We start from the raw sequence: 15,515 nt of genomic DNA on the forward strand, positions 1-15,515 counted from the left end.
TTGCAGTGAGTGGTAGCCCTGGAACTGAGAACAAGGACAGTGGTGAACTCAGCTCACTCCCACTGGGCTTGACAGCACTGGACACTCGGCCTCTGCAGTCCTCTGCACTGCTGGATAGTAGCAGCAGCAGCAGCAGCAGCAGTAGCAGCAGCAGCAGTTCATCTGGACCCAACCCTTCTACCTCCTTTGAGCCCATCAAAGCAGACCCCACAGGTGGTGAGTACTTACTGAGAGGTAGGGGCTAGCAGGGAGCGTCTAGCCCTAGCCCATTGTTGTATCAAACACTTGGAGTTCCTTTCCTGCTAAGCTCTGCTCTCTGCCAGCCAGAGAAGGATGCTAATCTCAGGGTCAGTGCTGGTGCCTCTTGCTCCTTCCTGGGACTCCATTTCCCTCTGCTGCCACTTGGAACATCACTAATTGAGATTTGCTACTCTTTGTATTCACCTCACCTTTCTATTTTTCTTTCTTTGTATGGATGCCTTTAAAATTAGGCCGTACAGCAATGCGGTAGCTCTGCTGCTGTTGGTGTAGTGCTGGCCCAGCAGGTTTCTAAGGTCGCGATCTGGTGCTTTCTTGGTCTCTGCTGATGCTCTTTCCTCCTTTGTCTTTACTGTCAGCTCTTGGCTTTTCTACCTCACTGGCATCTGACACTTCATTTTATATCTGGGGTGGGCCTCAGCTCTGGGGAGCTGGTAGTAGGTTTCAGCCTCTACATAGTGTAGCTCTGTTACGCAGTCTTCTATGTCTTGCATCTGTCTTCTGCACCTCTGAACTTAGCCACCCTGCTTCCACTTTGCCTTTCAAGTTCTGAGTGGACAATCAGCTGGCTCTAGTCACCACCAGGCTTAAGACGTCTCTGTCCTCTCAGTTCTGGATCCCTCTGCTACCCACTTTACATGGGTTAGGTAAAGTCTGCGAAGCATCTCTTCTCATCCCTCTTAGATCCTCCGCACACCAGAAAACTATGTGCCATTTTAATTCTAGATTTATAGTCACCCTTTAGAACATTTTATCTATATCTATCTATCAGTAATTTCTTATATTTATACTTTTTTTTTTTGTCTGAGACAGGGCTCTGTGTAGCTGTGGTTGTCCTGGAACTTGCTGTGTAGACCAGGCTGGCCTCTGCCTCCTGAACTGTGGGATTAAAAGATGTGTGCCACAGCCAGCTCTCTATATTTGACCATTTACAAAATGACTCCCTTTGCCCTCCTAGTACTTCCTTCCTCTTCCATTCTCATGTTCTCTTCATTCTAGTGAGCACTGCATGTATGCACAGATCCAAAGACAATGACTCCCTCTTTCCCAGCTAGTCTGATGGCTTGATCTTGTGTAGGTAACCAGAGAGGCTTGTGAGTTCACGAGTACAGTGACCGTGTTAAATCCAGAAGATGGTCTTTGACAATGCTCTTCCCATCCTATGGCTTGTACAATCTTTCTTGCCCTCTTTAGCAATATTCCCTGAATTTTAGGCAGAGCGCTCGACCTAGTCTCAGCAGTTTATCAGTTATGAGTTTCTGCACTGACTCCTGCCATTTTCTCTAAGCAACACATAAGCATAAAAATTTAGGAGGCAGTTTGGTAATATGTGCATTTAGCAAAGCAACAGCAGTAAGTTTCCCCCCCTAGGGTCAACAATCTCTCTAGCCATGGTGTTTAACAAGGTTTACAGTATCAGGCAGGCAGGAATTACTTCCTGTGGAGCTGGCCTCAAAGACAAGTAAGGAAAGGGGTTGGTTGCCCTCATAAGTTACACCACTACTGTACCAGGAGGCACATTGCCCACATTGCCAGGTAGGTTGGTATTAAACCATGCAGGGTCTATTGCCCGTTAACCCATTAAACCATCCTTTTTTTGGGGGATTTTTTTTCGAGACAGGGTTTCTCTATATAGCCCTGGCTGTCCTGGAACTCACTTTGTAGACTAGGCTGGCCTCAAACTCAGAAATCCGCCTGCCTCTGCCTCCCAAGTGCTGGGATTAAAGGCGTGTGCCACCACCGCCCAGCCATCCTTTTCTTTATTCTCAGAAATGGAATGACTCAGCAATGCAGTCCTGATTGGTATTTCTCAGTGTTTAAATACAGCTCAGTGGTAAAGTGCTTGCTAAGCATGAATGAGGACTTGTCGCCAGCAGCAACAGGAAGCACTGGGGATGGAGAGTGATGCATGTGCATTCTTGCCCCCAAGACGTTCCAGGGATTGGCATTAGGATGTCAGTGTTCCAGACAAGCATTTGTACCTTATGCCTTATTTCATTGTCGCCCCCCCCCCCAAACTTTAAAACATTGCTTGTGTGTGTGTGTGTGTGTGTGTGTGTAAATGCTGTGTTGTGTACGGGCGGTGTTGGATTCCCCTGGAGCTGGAATTAGACTTGGTTGTGAGACGGGGCATCCATCTTGTGTTAGACAGGATGTGCACTGCTGGCTCAGAAAGGGGGTTCTACGGTGCCTCTGAGTTAGAATGGCTGGATGTGTCACCTGCACTAGACCTTTGGTAGCCTTGGCTCAGCAGCGAAGAATGTAGGTCAGCTGATAAAACACCTGAGGAATGTGTAGAGCCCTGGAGCCTAGTGGTGTACAACCTGAAGAAAGCTGGACTATAGTAGAACTCAGCTGAGCTTCCTGTGAGCTTGGCTCTCTTCTCTTTCAGTTCTGGATCTCCCCAAAGAGCTGTCAGAAATCTTCGACCCCACGAGAGGTAGGCGGTGTTCCTCCTTTTGATTGGATGCAGGGCGTAAGGAGCATAGTTTGAGTTCTGGGTTCCCTTCTAAGGGTATCTGCTGGGTATCCCAGAAAAAAGGTGAGGTTCCTAATAGGCCTGTGTGGGGGTCTCATTCCTGGGCTTTGGTCGGTGGAGGTGCAAGAGCCAGAATCTGAATGAATTGTGTTTATTCCCAGAGTGCATGAGCTCCGAGCTACTGGAAGAACTGATGTCTTCAGAAGGTGGGTAGTCCAGGAAGATAGGGGTAGCTGTGAGCAAGGGGGTGGGTGACTGCTGGGGGTCTTGGCCTAAGACCTCAGCCTAATGCTTTCTGCAGTGTTTGCCCCCCTCCTCCGACTTTCTCCACCTCCCGGAGACCACGATTACATCTACAACCTGGACGAGAGCGAAGGTGTCTGTGATCTCTTTGATGTTCCTGTTCTCAAACTCTGACTGACAGGGACATGTCCTGTGCAGCTGCAACCCAGACTATCTGGGCCAGGAGCCAACGAGGGACTGCCCCCCACCCCCACCCTAACCCCAAGAGCCCAACTCTTGGCTTACTCAGCCTTTTCTGGTCGCTCAGTTCTGGCTGTGCTCTCCTGTCTTGCACTGGCACTTGAAACTGTGCTAGCGTAGCTGGGCAGAGCACTTAGCCCTCTCTAGCCAAATGNTTGCCTTTTCTCTCTTGGAGCCTTCCCCAGCCAGGCTCAGCTGCCCCTTCAGTGGCCCCTCTGCCCTGTTCCTACCAGTCACTACGAAGGAAGTTCAGAGAGAGGGTGGCGCTGTGCTCACTCTTCTTATCCCACCTGCTCACCCTGCAGCCTCTCAGAGGCTCCCCGAGAGTCCTGGGATCTCTGGGCAGTCATGGTGGAGGGGGTTAATAAGGAATTGCTGTGTCTAGCTAGGAGTCTGGGTGGGTTGGTACCTAAGAATGGCTCCAGCTCCTGCCCACCCACCCCCATCTCCCTTCCCTTCCACTTATTCACTTACCCTCATTTAGAGCCATTGCAGAGATTTAGAAAGATTTACAGTAACGAATGAATTCCTATATAAAGATTATTTTTATACTTTTTTCAACAAAAGGAAATTGTAATATTTGTACAGCATTCAAGTGAATAAAGACATGCCTAAGGCTATCTCTGATCTGGTTCTTTGGGGCCCCTACCTGGGACCGCTGGATTGCTGCCAAGACTGGGTGGGTCACCTTACTGGAATGGGAGGTGTGGCTGCTGTGTAGGAAGCCTGCTGCCGCAGCCTCTACCTGCTGCACCTTGGTGTGGGGGCGGGGCCAGGCAGGCCTCTACGGGGCGGAGCAGGGCAGGGCAGGCGGGGTCTTACCCTCCTACCCCTGAGATTAACCCGGAACTAACAGGCTCCTTTGGGAAGGCCTCGGAGCCCGATCAGGAGTGGGAACCTTGGGCTGTGAGTGCAGGCTACAAGTCCTCCTAGACCAGGTGCACCCTCGGCGAGAGGTGGCACATTAGTGCCAAGTGCCGGCGGCCACCGCGGCTGAACCATGGCGCCCCCGCGGAATGTGGTGAAGATTGCTGTTCAGATGTCTGACGCCATCCCACAGCTTATCCAGCTAGACCAGGTCACTGGGACTGTCCAAACTCCGTCTCTCATTTCTGGGTTGTTCCTTTCCCCTCTGGCCAGCCCAGCCCACCCCTCCCAGAAGTCCCTCACCCCAACTCTTTACCCTCGCAACTTGAGTGACAACTCCACTTACAGGCAAAGCCCCTGGCCACTGTACTGAAGGAGGTGTGTGACGCGTAAGTGCCGTGCCGCAAGCCTGGGCAAAGTGGGGGAGGGGCAGGTGGGAGAGGCGCTCCTGGACGTCCCTGGCAGCTTCCTGCCCCCCCCCCCCACACACAGGTGGAGCCTGACTCATCCGGAGCACTATGCCCTGCAGTTTGCTGATGGGCACAGGAAATACATCACAGAGAATGTGAGCCCCCCTTCTAGCCCCACATTCCTCAGGATCCCTTTAACCCATCTGGTTTCGATTCCATGGTTTCATTCCCCCTGCTCTGAATGTGAGCTCTTATACTGACAACCCCCAACCCCACCAGTGGATGAGCCGGGTGACTACTTCACAGAGCCCCCCTTAACTGCGCTCCTTTCTGCTGTTCCCTCCAGAACCGCTTGGAGATCAAGAATGGAAGCATCCTGTGTCTCAGCACTGCCCCAGTAATGTTCCCTTCAGCCCTCTCCTCTCCCTTCCTTCCCCTCTGCAGCTGGTCCAGAGGCCCCAGCTCCTTAGTGCCCTACCTAGTGGGCACCCAGACCATCACAGCTCCAGTTGTAGGGGTAACATTCTCTAACCACTTCATCTTTCCTCTACTGTTCCTGGCAGGATCTGAAGGCCCAGCAGCTGCTGGGTAGACTGCAGAATACAAGTCGTGAAGGGTGCTGTGAAATCCTGAGAAACCTGGTCCTGCTGGCCTCAGACATGACCTTTGCCCAGGAGGTCATCAGTCGTGATGGGCTTCAGAAACTAAGCACCATCATTGAAAATGGGGATGAGTGAGCACAGGGCCCTGGTGGACTGGAGGACGTGGTAGGGCTTGGAAATCTTGCTCTGATCCTACTCATCCCCAGATGTTCTTTGTAGCCTAGGGGAGATGCTGGCCCTTGGTCTAAGGGCTTTCTTGGAGCTCATGGAACACGGTGTAGTGTCCTGGGAGACACTCAGCATCTCCTTTGTCAGGAAGGTGTGTCCTTGTCCAGGGGTGATGGGGCAGTGCCAGCATTTAGCCCTCATGAATGACAATGACAGCCTCTATCCATCCCTTACAGGTGATATCTTATGTGAACATGAACCTGATGGATGCCTCTGTCCAGCCCCTGGCTCTGAGGCTGCTGGAGAGTGTGACCTTGAGCAGCCCTGCCCTGGGCCAGCTGGTGAAGAGTGAGGTGCCACTGGATAGGCTGCTGGTGCACCTGCAAGTGTAAGGCCTCTAGGGTACAGTGTGAACGGGGAAGCAGTGCTGGGCTCCAGATGGAGAGCTGGGCCTGTTCTTCCTCTTGTCATAGAATGAACCACCAGCTGCAAACCAAGGCCATGGCCCTGTTGACGGCCCTGCTGCAGGGAGCCAGCCCCACTGAACGCAAGGCGAGTCCACGGTGACTAAATGAAGAACAGCAGCTAGTGTGTGCTGTGCTCCAACTTAGAGCAGAAAATCATCTGAACCCCCTTCTCACCCACATAGGAAATGCTTGACCACCTATGGAAGAAGAATCTTCGCCAGTTCATCTACAAGGTAGGATGGACCAGGCCAGGGAGACCTCTCCCCAGTCTTCCTTCCCCTGGGAGTCTCACCCAAGCCTGGTTGTCTTCCAGAACATCATCCACAGTGCAACACCCATGGGTGACGAGATGGCTCATCACTTGTATGTGCTGCAGGCTCTTACCCTGGGGCTGCTGGAGCCACGGATGCGGACACCACTTGATCCCTACAGCCAGGTGCGAGGGGGACAAAGGCTGCAGGGCTACCTAGAATTTTGCTTTGGATCTATGATCTTGACATGCCCCTTACCATTACCTCCAGGAGCAGCGGGACCAGCTGCAGGCCCTGCGCCAGGCAGCCTTTGAACCAGAGGGGGAGTCCTTGGGCACAGGGCTCAGTGCAGACCGCCGCCGGTCTCTCTGTGTCCGAGAATTCCGCAAGTTAGGCTTCTCTGTGAGTTACCCCTACCTTAGTTTCCACCCAAGCCTCCATCCAGGCTACAGTTATTCTAGGGCTGTGGCCCTTCCTGAGCTGCCTGCCCTCTCGTCTGTAGAACAGCAACCCAGCCCAGGACCTGGAGCGTGTGCCCCCTGGCCTGCTGGCCCTGGACAATATGCTCTACTTCTCCAGACATGCACCAAGTGCATACAGTCGGGTTAGTAACAGGCTGGGGCAGGAGGATGGCAGCAGCTCAGCTTCATCAGGGTCTCCATGGAGATCCTGTTACCATTCTCTGTTCCTACTGCCGTAGTTCGTGTTGGAGAACAGTAGCCGAGAGGACAAGCATGAATGCCCCTTTGCCCGGAGCAGCATCCAGCTGACAGCGTTGCTGTGTGAGCTGCTCCGTGTTGGGGAGCCTTGTGAGTCGGGCTGGGTCCAGTGTACTTGGGGTCAGGGGACGGAAGGGCAGAGAGGGCCAGGGGCTGTAGATACTTTCTCCCTGAGCCCCTCCTGCCCCCCTGCCCCAGGCTCCGAGACAGCCCAGGACTTCTCACCCATGTTCTTCAGCCAAGACCACAGTTTCCATGAGCTCTTCTGTGTGGCTATCCAGCTACTGAATAAGACCTGGAAGGAGATGCGGGCAACACAGGAAGATTTTGACAAGGTGGGGGGGGGGTGGGAACAGCAAGGCCAGGGGTCTTCTGGGGAGGGGTTCTGAACGCAGGTTCTCCACTGAGCTTGGGTGGTCCTAGGTGATGCAAGTGGTTCGGGAGCAGCTGGCCCGTACCCTGGCTCTGAAGCCCACCTCCCTGGAGCTCTTTCGAACCAAAGTGAATGCCCTCACCTATGGGGAAGTGTTGAGGCTGCGGCAGACAGAGCGGCTGCACCAGGAGGGCACGCTGGCCCCTCCCATACTGTAAGTTGGTAGGGACCCCAAGTCTCAGTCCCCACCTTCCCCAGTGCGCTGTGGGGAGCCCTGGTTAAAGACTCTCAATCATTCAGGGAATTGCGAGAGAAGCTGAAGCCAGAGCTCATGGGCTTAATCCGCCAGCAGCGTTTGCTCAGACTCTGTGAAGGAATGCTCTTCCGCAAGATCAGCAGCCGGAGAAGACAGGGTCTCTGAATGGGCTGACGGTGTGGGGCGGGGGGTTATCTGGGGCCAGAGCCCTCTCATCACTCCTCTCTTTTCTGCAGACAAGCTATGGTTTTGCTGTTTATCCCCCAACCACAAAGTACTGCAGTATGGGGATGTGGAGGAGGGTGCCAACCCCCCTACCCTAGAAAGCCTACCTGAACAGCGTAAGGAGGGCAGGGCTGGGGCTCCTACACCTGCTCCCTCTCCCTATAGGCCGCATACCTCGGGTCAGCCTTGGGCCGTGGTAATCAGCAGGTCTCTTTTCTACAGTCCCTGTGGCAGACATCAGGGCGCTCCTAATGGGCAAGGACTGCCCCCATGTCCGGGAGAAGGGCTCTGGGAAGCAGAACAAGGTGACTGCAATAGGGTCAGAGGCCCCGCCCACCTATCCCCCTCCCTCCTGTTCCCTGCTTAGTGTCCTTACTCCCCGGTTCCTAGGACCTGTATGAGCTGGCTTTCTCCATCAGCTATGACCATGGGGAGGAAGAAGCATACCTCAACTTCATTGCCCCCTCCAAACGGGATGTAAGTGTCTGGGCCGGGTTGTTGGGCGGATGGGCAGGGGAAAAGATAGATGGCCAGGCCCTCACAGAGTTGGCCCTGTCCATCCTTAGTTCTACCTGTGGACAGATGGGCTGAGTGCCCTGCTGGGCAGTACCATGGGCAGTGAGCTGACTCGGCTAGACCTGGAGCAGCTGCTCACTATGGAGACCAAGTTGCGGTTGCTGGAACTGGAGAACGTGCCCATTCCTGAGCAGCCTCCCCCAGTACCCCCACCCCCTACCAACTTTAACTTCTGCTATGACTACAGCATCACTGAGCCATGACTGAAGTTAGGCCACAGTTGATACTGCTATAGCAGCCACAAAATCACAGACAACCTGACTAGCAGAGCCTCTAACAGAAATAAAGTTAGCTTGGCTTATAGGTATGTGTCAAATCAGCTCTGAACCTGTGGGTTAAACCTGTTGATAAACATACACATCTTCAAACATAGTAAATGACATAAGGGCACCAGGTGAGACCAGATACTTGTACAGCTAGCTACCTCTGCAAGGCTGGTGTTGGGTGGGAATAGGTAGGGACTACTGCCTTTCTTGAAGAGATTCCTTAGCCTCCCTTAGTTCTGGACATGAGGAAAAGGGTGGTCTGTCATTTGAGCAGTCCAAGAAGCGACTGGAATGTTGGCCTGCTGACAGAGCAGCAAGGCAGGACGTGCTGCCCCAAACGGATGCCTTCCTAGGTACTAGCAACAGGGGTCTGTCGGGAAGCCATGCTTTCAGAAGGCTCCTGATAGTTTGCCCTCATTTCTCAACTCGACTTGGCCCTTGCCCTTGTCCTCTGTGGGGGGCAGAAACTTTTGGTAAGAAGCATGAGGGACAGAAAGGGGCAGATCGGCATAAGAGAATTAAGATCTAACTCCTGATCGTGGTGAGGTGGTGATCTGACAAGCCACAGTGTGGGGACAGGGGTGCTGAGATATGGTGGTCCAGGCAACAGTCACAAACTCCAGGCCCCTAAGACAAATAATTGCAACCCAGTAGCCCCACAGGGTAGGCCAAAAGCTACCACTGCCCTGAATAACTCATCTACCATTTATTACTCCTCAAATACTACATTTAGCATGCTAGTTACTAATACTGTGCCTTAAAGTTTGATTAAATGCCATTTCCTTTGGAGAAGTGCCAGTAAAACATTTGACCCCATAAAAAATAAAACAAAACCTCTGTATTCCCAATCTTCAGAGTGTCCATGCCTGAGCACAGTGCCTTAGAACACTTTTGAGTTCAAACTGGCAACAGAGAGTAGGGGGGATTCCAGTTGTAGTTAATGTCCCAAAAGTCAATTCTTCTCAGTACCTTACGTGTCCATGCCACCACCACTCTGGCCATAACCCCCTGACTTCTAGTTTCTAGTCTTGCTGCTCTGAGCATCTCAATAGTTGCCACTCCAACACTGCAAAGTGGATGTGGTTATATAATCATACATACTCCATTTGAATGAAAATGATCCTATGGGCTGGGCAGTGGTGGCGCACGCCTTTAATCTCAGCACTTGGGAGGCAGAGGCAGGCGAATTTCTGAGTTCGAGGCCAGCCTGGTCTACAGAGTGAGTTCCAGGACAGCCAGGGCTACACAGAGAAACCCTGTCTTGGAAAACCAAAAAAGATAACAGAGAAAGAAAAGAAAAGAAAAGAAAAGAAAAGAAAAGAAAAGAAAAGAAAAGAAAAGAAAAGAAAAGAAAAGAAAAGAAAAGAAAAGAAAAAAGAAGAAAAGAAAGAGAAGAAAAAAGAAAGAGAAAGAAAGAGAGAGAGAGAAAAGAAAATGATCCTATGGGCTCATGTATTTAAATGCTTGGTCCCCAGCTAATGTAACTGTTTGGGAAGGATTAGGAGGTGTGGCTTTGTGGGAGGAGGTATGTACTGGGCGTACACCAGGTCCAGTCTAGCTCTCTGCCTGCTGCCTATGGCTCTTAAGTACTGCCTATCTGTCAGCATATATTCCCCACTATGATCATCGTGGACTCACCCTCTGAAACTGTAAGCAGGCCCCTAATTGAATGCCTTCCTTTATAAGTGCCTTGGTCATAATATTTCATCACAGCAATAGAGCAGTGACTAAGACATGTCCTGTATTGTTTAATACCTCACTACTGTTCTGTTGTCATGGTTACCATGAATTGAATTGAACTGGTACGTTACACAGACATGTGTTTTTGTCTTCCATTTGGTCCTCAGGGTTCTTGTAGACAAGCTAGCATCTTCCCTATATTCCATCAGAGCCTACACATACCTTCCATACCTGAGCCACACCAGTCTGTCCATCTGACCTTTGTGCCCCTTCTGCCATGTTCACTGCCTTGTTGCGTTCCTTGACCCTCTAAGTTCATTGCTGTTGTAAATTCCCTGCCCTCACTGCTGTTTCCCTGCTCACACATCTCCTGCATACCACACTGCCCCATCTGCTAGCTGGCTTGTCTCCCTACTGGGTTTGGTGATTGGGAGAACAACAGCCCTTGTAAATCCCAACACGATGCATGTAGCTGCTTCTAGAACTGATAAACAGACACAGTATGGGGACACACAGAGGACCAACAGGGTAAGACAACCTCAGAGCTGCTCTTGGGAAGTCAGGGGCACTGTTCAGGGTTTGGACTCCATGGCCACATAGGATCGTTCTACTCAGACATGCTGTCCTATGTCTTACCCTATCCCAAGACAGCATGTGAATCTGGTGAACAATTACCCCCAGGTCTGGTCAGGACCAGTGTCTTTGCAGCAGGGTATGAAAAGGGGAAATGCTGAGAAAGGCCTCCAGAATCTCCCATGTGGAAGAAGCCAGGACCCCTTTATTCTGAGAACATCAGAGAAAGTCATAAGATCTGGAATTTTTAATCTTGTTTGGGTTTACAATGAAGTTGGTGGCTGGCTGCTAAAGCTCTGAAGGACTGGAAGAGACCCCACCCTCACCCTACCCCTGGGAACAGGCAGAACAAAGGCTTTAGTCTAAGTAGGTGGCTGGCAAGAGGCAGAGTCTGGCCATCCCCAGCACCAGGCCCAGCTCACCTGTGGGTCTGACCTTTAGAGGGGCCCATGGCAGCAAGTGTAGCTGGGAAGAGGTGGCTGCCATCTGTGGGGTACACTAGTGCTGCAAGATCCCTGGATTGGTTCTGTCCAGAGTCTTAGAAAAGGTTCTAGAACAGGGGAAGGCAGGCAGGAGGCACTGGGGCAAACTCAGGTCCACAGGCCTGGCTGGGCTAGGACTATAGTGGTGAGGGAAGATGAGCTTCAGGGCTAGTTACTGACCTGGCCTCAAAGTGTTAGGGTCAGGTCAGCCCCTCCCACGAAGCGAGACTGGATGCAGGTCACCTGAGGCAGCTGTGCCTGAAAGTGTCTGACGGCTGCCATGTTGATACCAGGACACATGGCCACGTCCAACACTCGAAGCTGCTTGCATGCCTGCCCAATTGTATCCAGAGTTCTGTAAGGAGGCCACAGGATGAGTGCCAGCCAGTGTGAGACCAGAGCCCAGCCCATGGCTTGGCTCCACCTGCTCACTGCAGTGCCACCAAACACTTACTGCTCTGTAAGCTGACTGCAGCTGGACAGGTTGAGATGTTGTAGCCTTGGCCACAACCTGGCTGCCTGGGCCCATCCCTCGTCACTGAGGTGGCTGCAGTGACTCAATGTCAAGCGCTCCAGGCTAGGACAGCCCCTAGCCACAGCCACCAAGCCCATGTCTGTGAAAGCTGGCAACAAGCTCAATGATAACTGCCTCAGCTGAGGGAACTGGAGCACCTGCAAGAATGCGGATAGAGAATGGCCCCAAAGCCCCAACGCTTGGGCCCCTTCCAGGTTCCTTGCTTGTACCAGAAACCGAAGAGAAAGGGATGCCAAGCACAAAGTGGGTGGCCCAGTCCCAAGCACCAGCCCTAATGTCCTCAGTTTAGTCACACCTTGGCCAAACTGGCATCAGTCAGCTTACTGCAGGCTGTGAGGTCCAACTCCTGCAGGGCCTGAAGCATGAGCAGGGAGGAGCCCTGTGGCTCAGAACTGGGCTCCTGAGGATCTGGAGCCTCATTGTCCACCTCCTGGTGTAGCTGTGGGAAGAAACCCCTGCTTCTCAGGTTCTTCTTAAGTTTTGTCAAAGATTCGGGACACCCAGAGGGCAGACTGGGCCAAGGTCACCGCACCCTCTCTAACTTTAAGAATCTCATACCTGAGGACTTAGCACAGGCTCATCACTTGGCTCCTTCAACCCCAAAAGCCCCCAATCCTGGAGCTCCTTGCACCAAGCCAGGCGCAGGACTGACAGGTGAATGAGGTAGGTGCATATGGCCTGCATGGTCTGGTTAGTGAGGGCCATGCAGGAGGACAAGTCCAGCACCTTGAGGCTTGGGCCCAATGCTGGGATCATGGAGAGCACCGAGGCATCCTGGGAGGAGGACAGAAGGTTAGGACCAGCCAGCGTGGGCCTCCGTGCTTGGCAGGGGGCACCAGCAAGGGTCTGATAAGATTCCTCGGCCAGAGGGCCCAGAGAGAGAAGCAACACGGTTCCCATGCTGGTTGTGAAAGTTTGGAGTGCACAGGGTGGGCTGTGAAGGTGGGGAGACCTCCAAGGGGTGCTGAAAGGCAGCCTATGGGTGGGTGGTACAAGGAAGACTGTGAACAGAGAGTTTCAGGCTGCTGTTGTCCCTTGCTCCCAGCCCTGTTGAAAGGATGTGCTGAGGCAGCACTCTAACCACAGCCCACTGGACCAGGAGTGGAAAGGCGAACCAATCAGATGCGTCTCCTGTGGAATCTGAAGCTCAAGTGTTAGCCTGCCACCACCATGAGAAGCTGGGGGCAGCAGGAGCTAAATGCAGAGCAGAGAAGCTGGGTGCAGATGCAGAGGGACCTGCAGAGGCAGGTGAACACTAAGAGACACTGGTGGCCAAGAAATGCTTAGTGGCCAAGGAGTGGTTAGGGAGAAAAGTGCTTGCCATGAAATGAAGTTGACATAGGATTTCAGTCTGGAATGTTCTTGTCATAATAATAGGTTAAAGGGATAGCCCTCACAAGAAGGACCAACTGATATGCTCAGACAGGAATGTCACCCATTGGGCAATGCTGAGCCCTATGAAGGATCTAACTTCACCCAAGAGGTGACCCTGCAGCTCTCAAGTGATATTATCCACCCCAAAGCCCTGCCTGCTGAACATCTTCTTTGGTACAATGCAACACAACCCTGTTTTGGGTGGGGAGTTCTCTGACTAGCCCTGGCTGACTTGGAAATTCTTTGTAGACCAGGTTGGCCTTGAACTCAGAGACTGGCCTGCTTCTGACCTCTGTGCTAGGGTTAGTGGTGTGTGCTACCACTCCCTGAGTTTCCTATCACTCATTTTTTCTAGGCTTCCTTCATCCAGAACTCACATACGGGGTAGAATCAGTTCATGAACCTGGCCAGTGAGGACTGTAAAGGCATTTGCCATCTGTCTAAGCCCCTGTCCTTTTCCAAACCATGTCTCAAATTCATTCCTAACTACGATGTCTAGGATGCCAACACTGGGTAGCCTCTCCCAGGGAGGGGGGGGGGAGGGGACTCAGGCCCAGCTCCCTCAGACCCTAAGCAGAAGGGAGGGAAGGTAGCTCACCTTCAGTGAAGAGCAGTAAGCCAGCCTGAGGGAAGTCAGTGCACGTGGAGCTCTGCGAACTGAGCCTAGGACCTGGGCCAGCTCCCGACCGCTCACCAGACAGCATTCGGCCATGTCTAGGCTCTGCAATTCACGCAGGGCCCCTAGGGCTGCACACCCTGCATCTGTCAGTCTCTGCAGTTTCTTCAGACTCAAGTGCCGCAGGTGGCGTAGGCCTCGGCTCACAGCCAAGAGTGCCCCATCGGTCAGGTCTGAGCAGCCACTAAGGTCCAGGGAAGTAAGACCAGGCTGCTGGCAGCACAGGATGGTCACAGCCTCTGAGGAGAGGTCTCTGCAGCTGTGCAGATTCAGCTCCTCCAACTTCAATCCAGTCACTTGGCCCAGGGCTTGTAGGGCCTCCGGGGGCAAACCAGTACCACTGAGGTCTAGGGCACGCAGCGTGCCAGCTCGCTCCTTGATGAACTTCAGCAAGTTGTGGAAGGAAAGCTGGGAGGGAGAGGAGACCTGGGGGCTGATGGAGCCCCAGGTTGGGCTTAACTCAAAGGAAAGATGGCAGTAAGCCAAGGAGAGGCGCTCCAGGCTGGGGAAACAACTACTGAGATGGTTGAAGCTGAGGTCAGTCAGGTCACGCAGGCCAGCCAGGTTAAGATCACGGAGGCCACTCAATGCCTCTCGGACACACTGTGCTGTCTCAGGCTGGGCCAACAGAGTGCCTGATGTGAAGAGACTGTTGCAGCCACTGAGATCAAGCGTACGAAGGACTGGGCATCCCAGGATCAGGGCCAAGAAGGACGCCTCTGTGGGGCTGCCCCCACCCAGGCACAAGCTTTCCAGGTGTGGGCCTAAGTGGTAAGCAACAGACTGCAGTACCTGGTGCGAAGCTGGCGAGCCGTCCAGGTTGGTCAAGCTGATGCATGAAATGCCCCTGAGGCCCAAACTCTTGATGGCTGAGAGTGAGGCAGAGGACACGGGAATGTTGTAGCGCACATTTGTCTACAGGGTAGCAGTAAGCCTGAGGTTAGACTTCTCAGAGGATGAAGATAGTCAAGAAAGGCCCTTCTACAATGAGCACCCATCCTTAGTGTGTGTGTGTGTGTGTGTGTGTGTGTGTGTGTGTGTGTGTCGTGTAGCTGGGTGTAGGCAGGAAGTGGGAACTGGGAAGGGAAACAAAGCAGGAAGTAGGAAGACAAATTATGCTGGCATTTGGAAGAAAACGACTATTGGGCTAGCAGGAAGTCAAGCGAAGGACCTGCTAGATGCCCACAGAGGGACAAGGATAGTGTGGGAAGTGAGCTAACTGAGCACAGGAGAGCTGTGACCTATAGGACACCCGGTGATGCCTTCATGGGGTGGAGGACACAGGATGCTGGATCATAATCTTTTAGATCCACGACCCAGCCAGGATCTTGGCATTAGTAACCAGCTCCCCCAACTTTCTAGAGAGGATAGAGACAGCACTGAGCCGACTGAAAGGCAGAAGGGCAGCAGATACCACTCAGCTTCTTGGAATCCAGGTACCAGGGCACTGAATCTCTCTGGAATACAAGTGGAATTAGCACTGAGCCTAGTCCCCTGGTGGCTTTAGTGGCATGAATATTTGCAAGTAGTGAAAGCAGAAGTGTGTTTGCACATGCATGTGCATGCGTGTACTTTAACATGTGTAGCTGTCTGGAACACCTATATCACACCTCTGCAGGGAGCAGGACCTAGGCTAAACCCCAGACAAGCAAAGAACATTAAGCTGGACTTGCTTAAAGAGAATAAGGAGCGGTGAAGCACGCCTTTAATCCCAGCACTCGGGAGGCAGAGGCAGGTGGATTTCTGAGTTCGAGGCCAGCCTGGTCTACAAAGTGAGTTCCAGGACAGCCAGGGC

At 52.7% G+C, this 15,515-nt stretch overlaps 3 protein-coding genes across 7 annotated transcripts in view; 2 read left to right on the forward strand and 1 right to left on the reverse strand.

The window, feature by feature from the left end:
- Nucleotides 1-3,840, forward strand: part of E2f4 (E2F transcription factor 4) — a 7,419-nt gene extending 3,579 nt beyond the window's left edge. The window contains exons 7-10 of the mRNA XM_021171119.1: nucleotides 7-216; nucleotides 2,651-2,698; nucleotides 2,899-2,943; nucleotides 3,039-3,840. Of these exons, the coding sequence (XP_021026778.1) occupies nucleotides 7-216; nucleotides 2,651-2,698; nucleotides 2,899-2,943; nucleotides 3,039-3,154 (419 nt within the window). The 3' untranslated portion in view covers nucleotides 3,155-3,840. The remainder of the gene's footprint in view (nucleotides 1-6; nucleotides 217-2,650; nucleotides 2,699-2,898; nucleotides 2,944-3,038) is intronic.
- A 197-nt stretch (nucleotides 3,841-4,037) lies between these two features.
- Elmo3 (engulfment and cell motility 3) lies at nucleotides 4,038-8,441 on the forward strand. The gene is made up of 20 exons (XM_021170737.2): nucleotides 4,038-4,298; nucleotides 4,436-4,476; nucleotides 4,580-4,652; nucleotides 4,844-4,894; nucleotides 5,061-5,230; nucleotides 5,319-5,418; nucleotides 5,504-5,655; nucleotides 5,741-5,819; nucleotides 5,917-5,967; nucleotides 6,048-6,170; nucleotides 6,256-6,387; nucleotides 6,488-6,589; nucleotides 6,686-6,794; nucleotides 6,903-7,039; nucleotides 7,128-7,291; nucleotides 7,378-7,490; nucleotides 7,570-7,674; nucleotides 7,781-7,863; nucleotides 7,949-8,035; nucleotides 8,125-8,441. Exons 1-20 carry the CDS (start codon nucleotides 4,221-4,223, stop codon nucleotides 8,335-8,337), a joined length of 2,163 nt encoding a protein of 720 aa, XP_021026396.1. The 5' UTR covers nucleotides 4,038-4,220; the 3' UTR covers nucleotides 8,338-8,441.
- Nucleotides 8,442-10,885: 2,444 nt separating this feature from the next.
- LOC110299973 (leucine-rich repeat-containing protein 29-like) overlaps nucleotides 10,886-15,515 on the reverse strand; it is a 14,578-nt gene continuing 9,948 nt past the window's right edge. Inside the window, exons 3-8 of one of the 5 annotated variants that reach the window (XM_029480877.1) lie at nucleotides 13,643-14,635; nucleotides 12,229-12,444; nucleotides 11,966-12,109; nucleotides 11,590-11,807; nucleotides 11,316-11,490; nucleotides 10,886-11,203 (exon numbers count right to left, since the gene is read on the reverse strand). In XM_029480877.1, coding sequence (XP_029336737.1) covers nucleotides 11,322-11,490; nucleotides 11,590-11,807; nucleotides 11,966-12,109; nucleotides 12,229-12,444; nucleotides 13,643-14,635 — 1,740 coding nt within the window. In that variant the 3' untranslated portion in view covers nucleotides 10,886-11,203; nucleotides 11,316-11,321. Of the gene's footprint in view, nucleotides 11,491-11,589; nucleotides 11,808-11,965; nucleotides 12,110-12,228; nucleotides 12,445-13,642; nucleotides 14,636-15,515 lie in introns of all 5 variants that reach the window. The other 4 variants (XM_021169961.1, XM_021169959.1, XM_029480879.1 and 1 more) reach the window with 4 other exon arrangements.

This window comes from Mus caroli, chromosome 8 (assembly GCF_900094665.2).
Source record: "Mus caroli chromosome 8, CAROLI_EIJ_v1.1, whole genome shotgun sequence".
Taxonomy (NCBI): domain Eukaryota; kingdom Metazoa; phylum Chordata; class Mammalia; order Rodentia; family Muridae; genus Mus; species Mus caroli.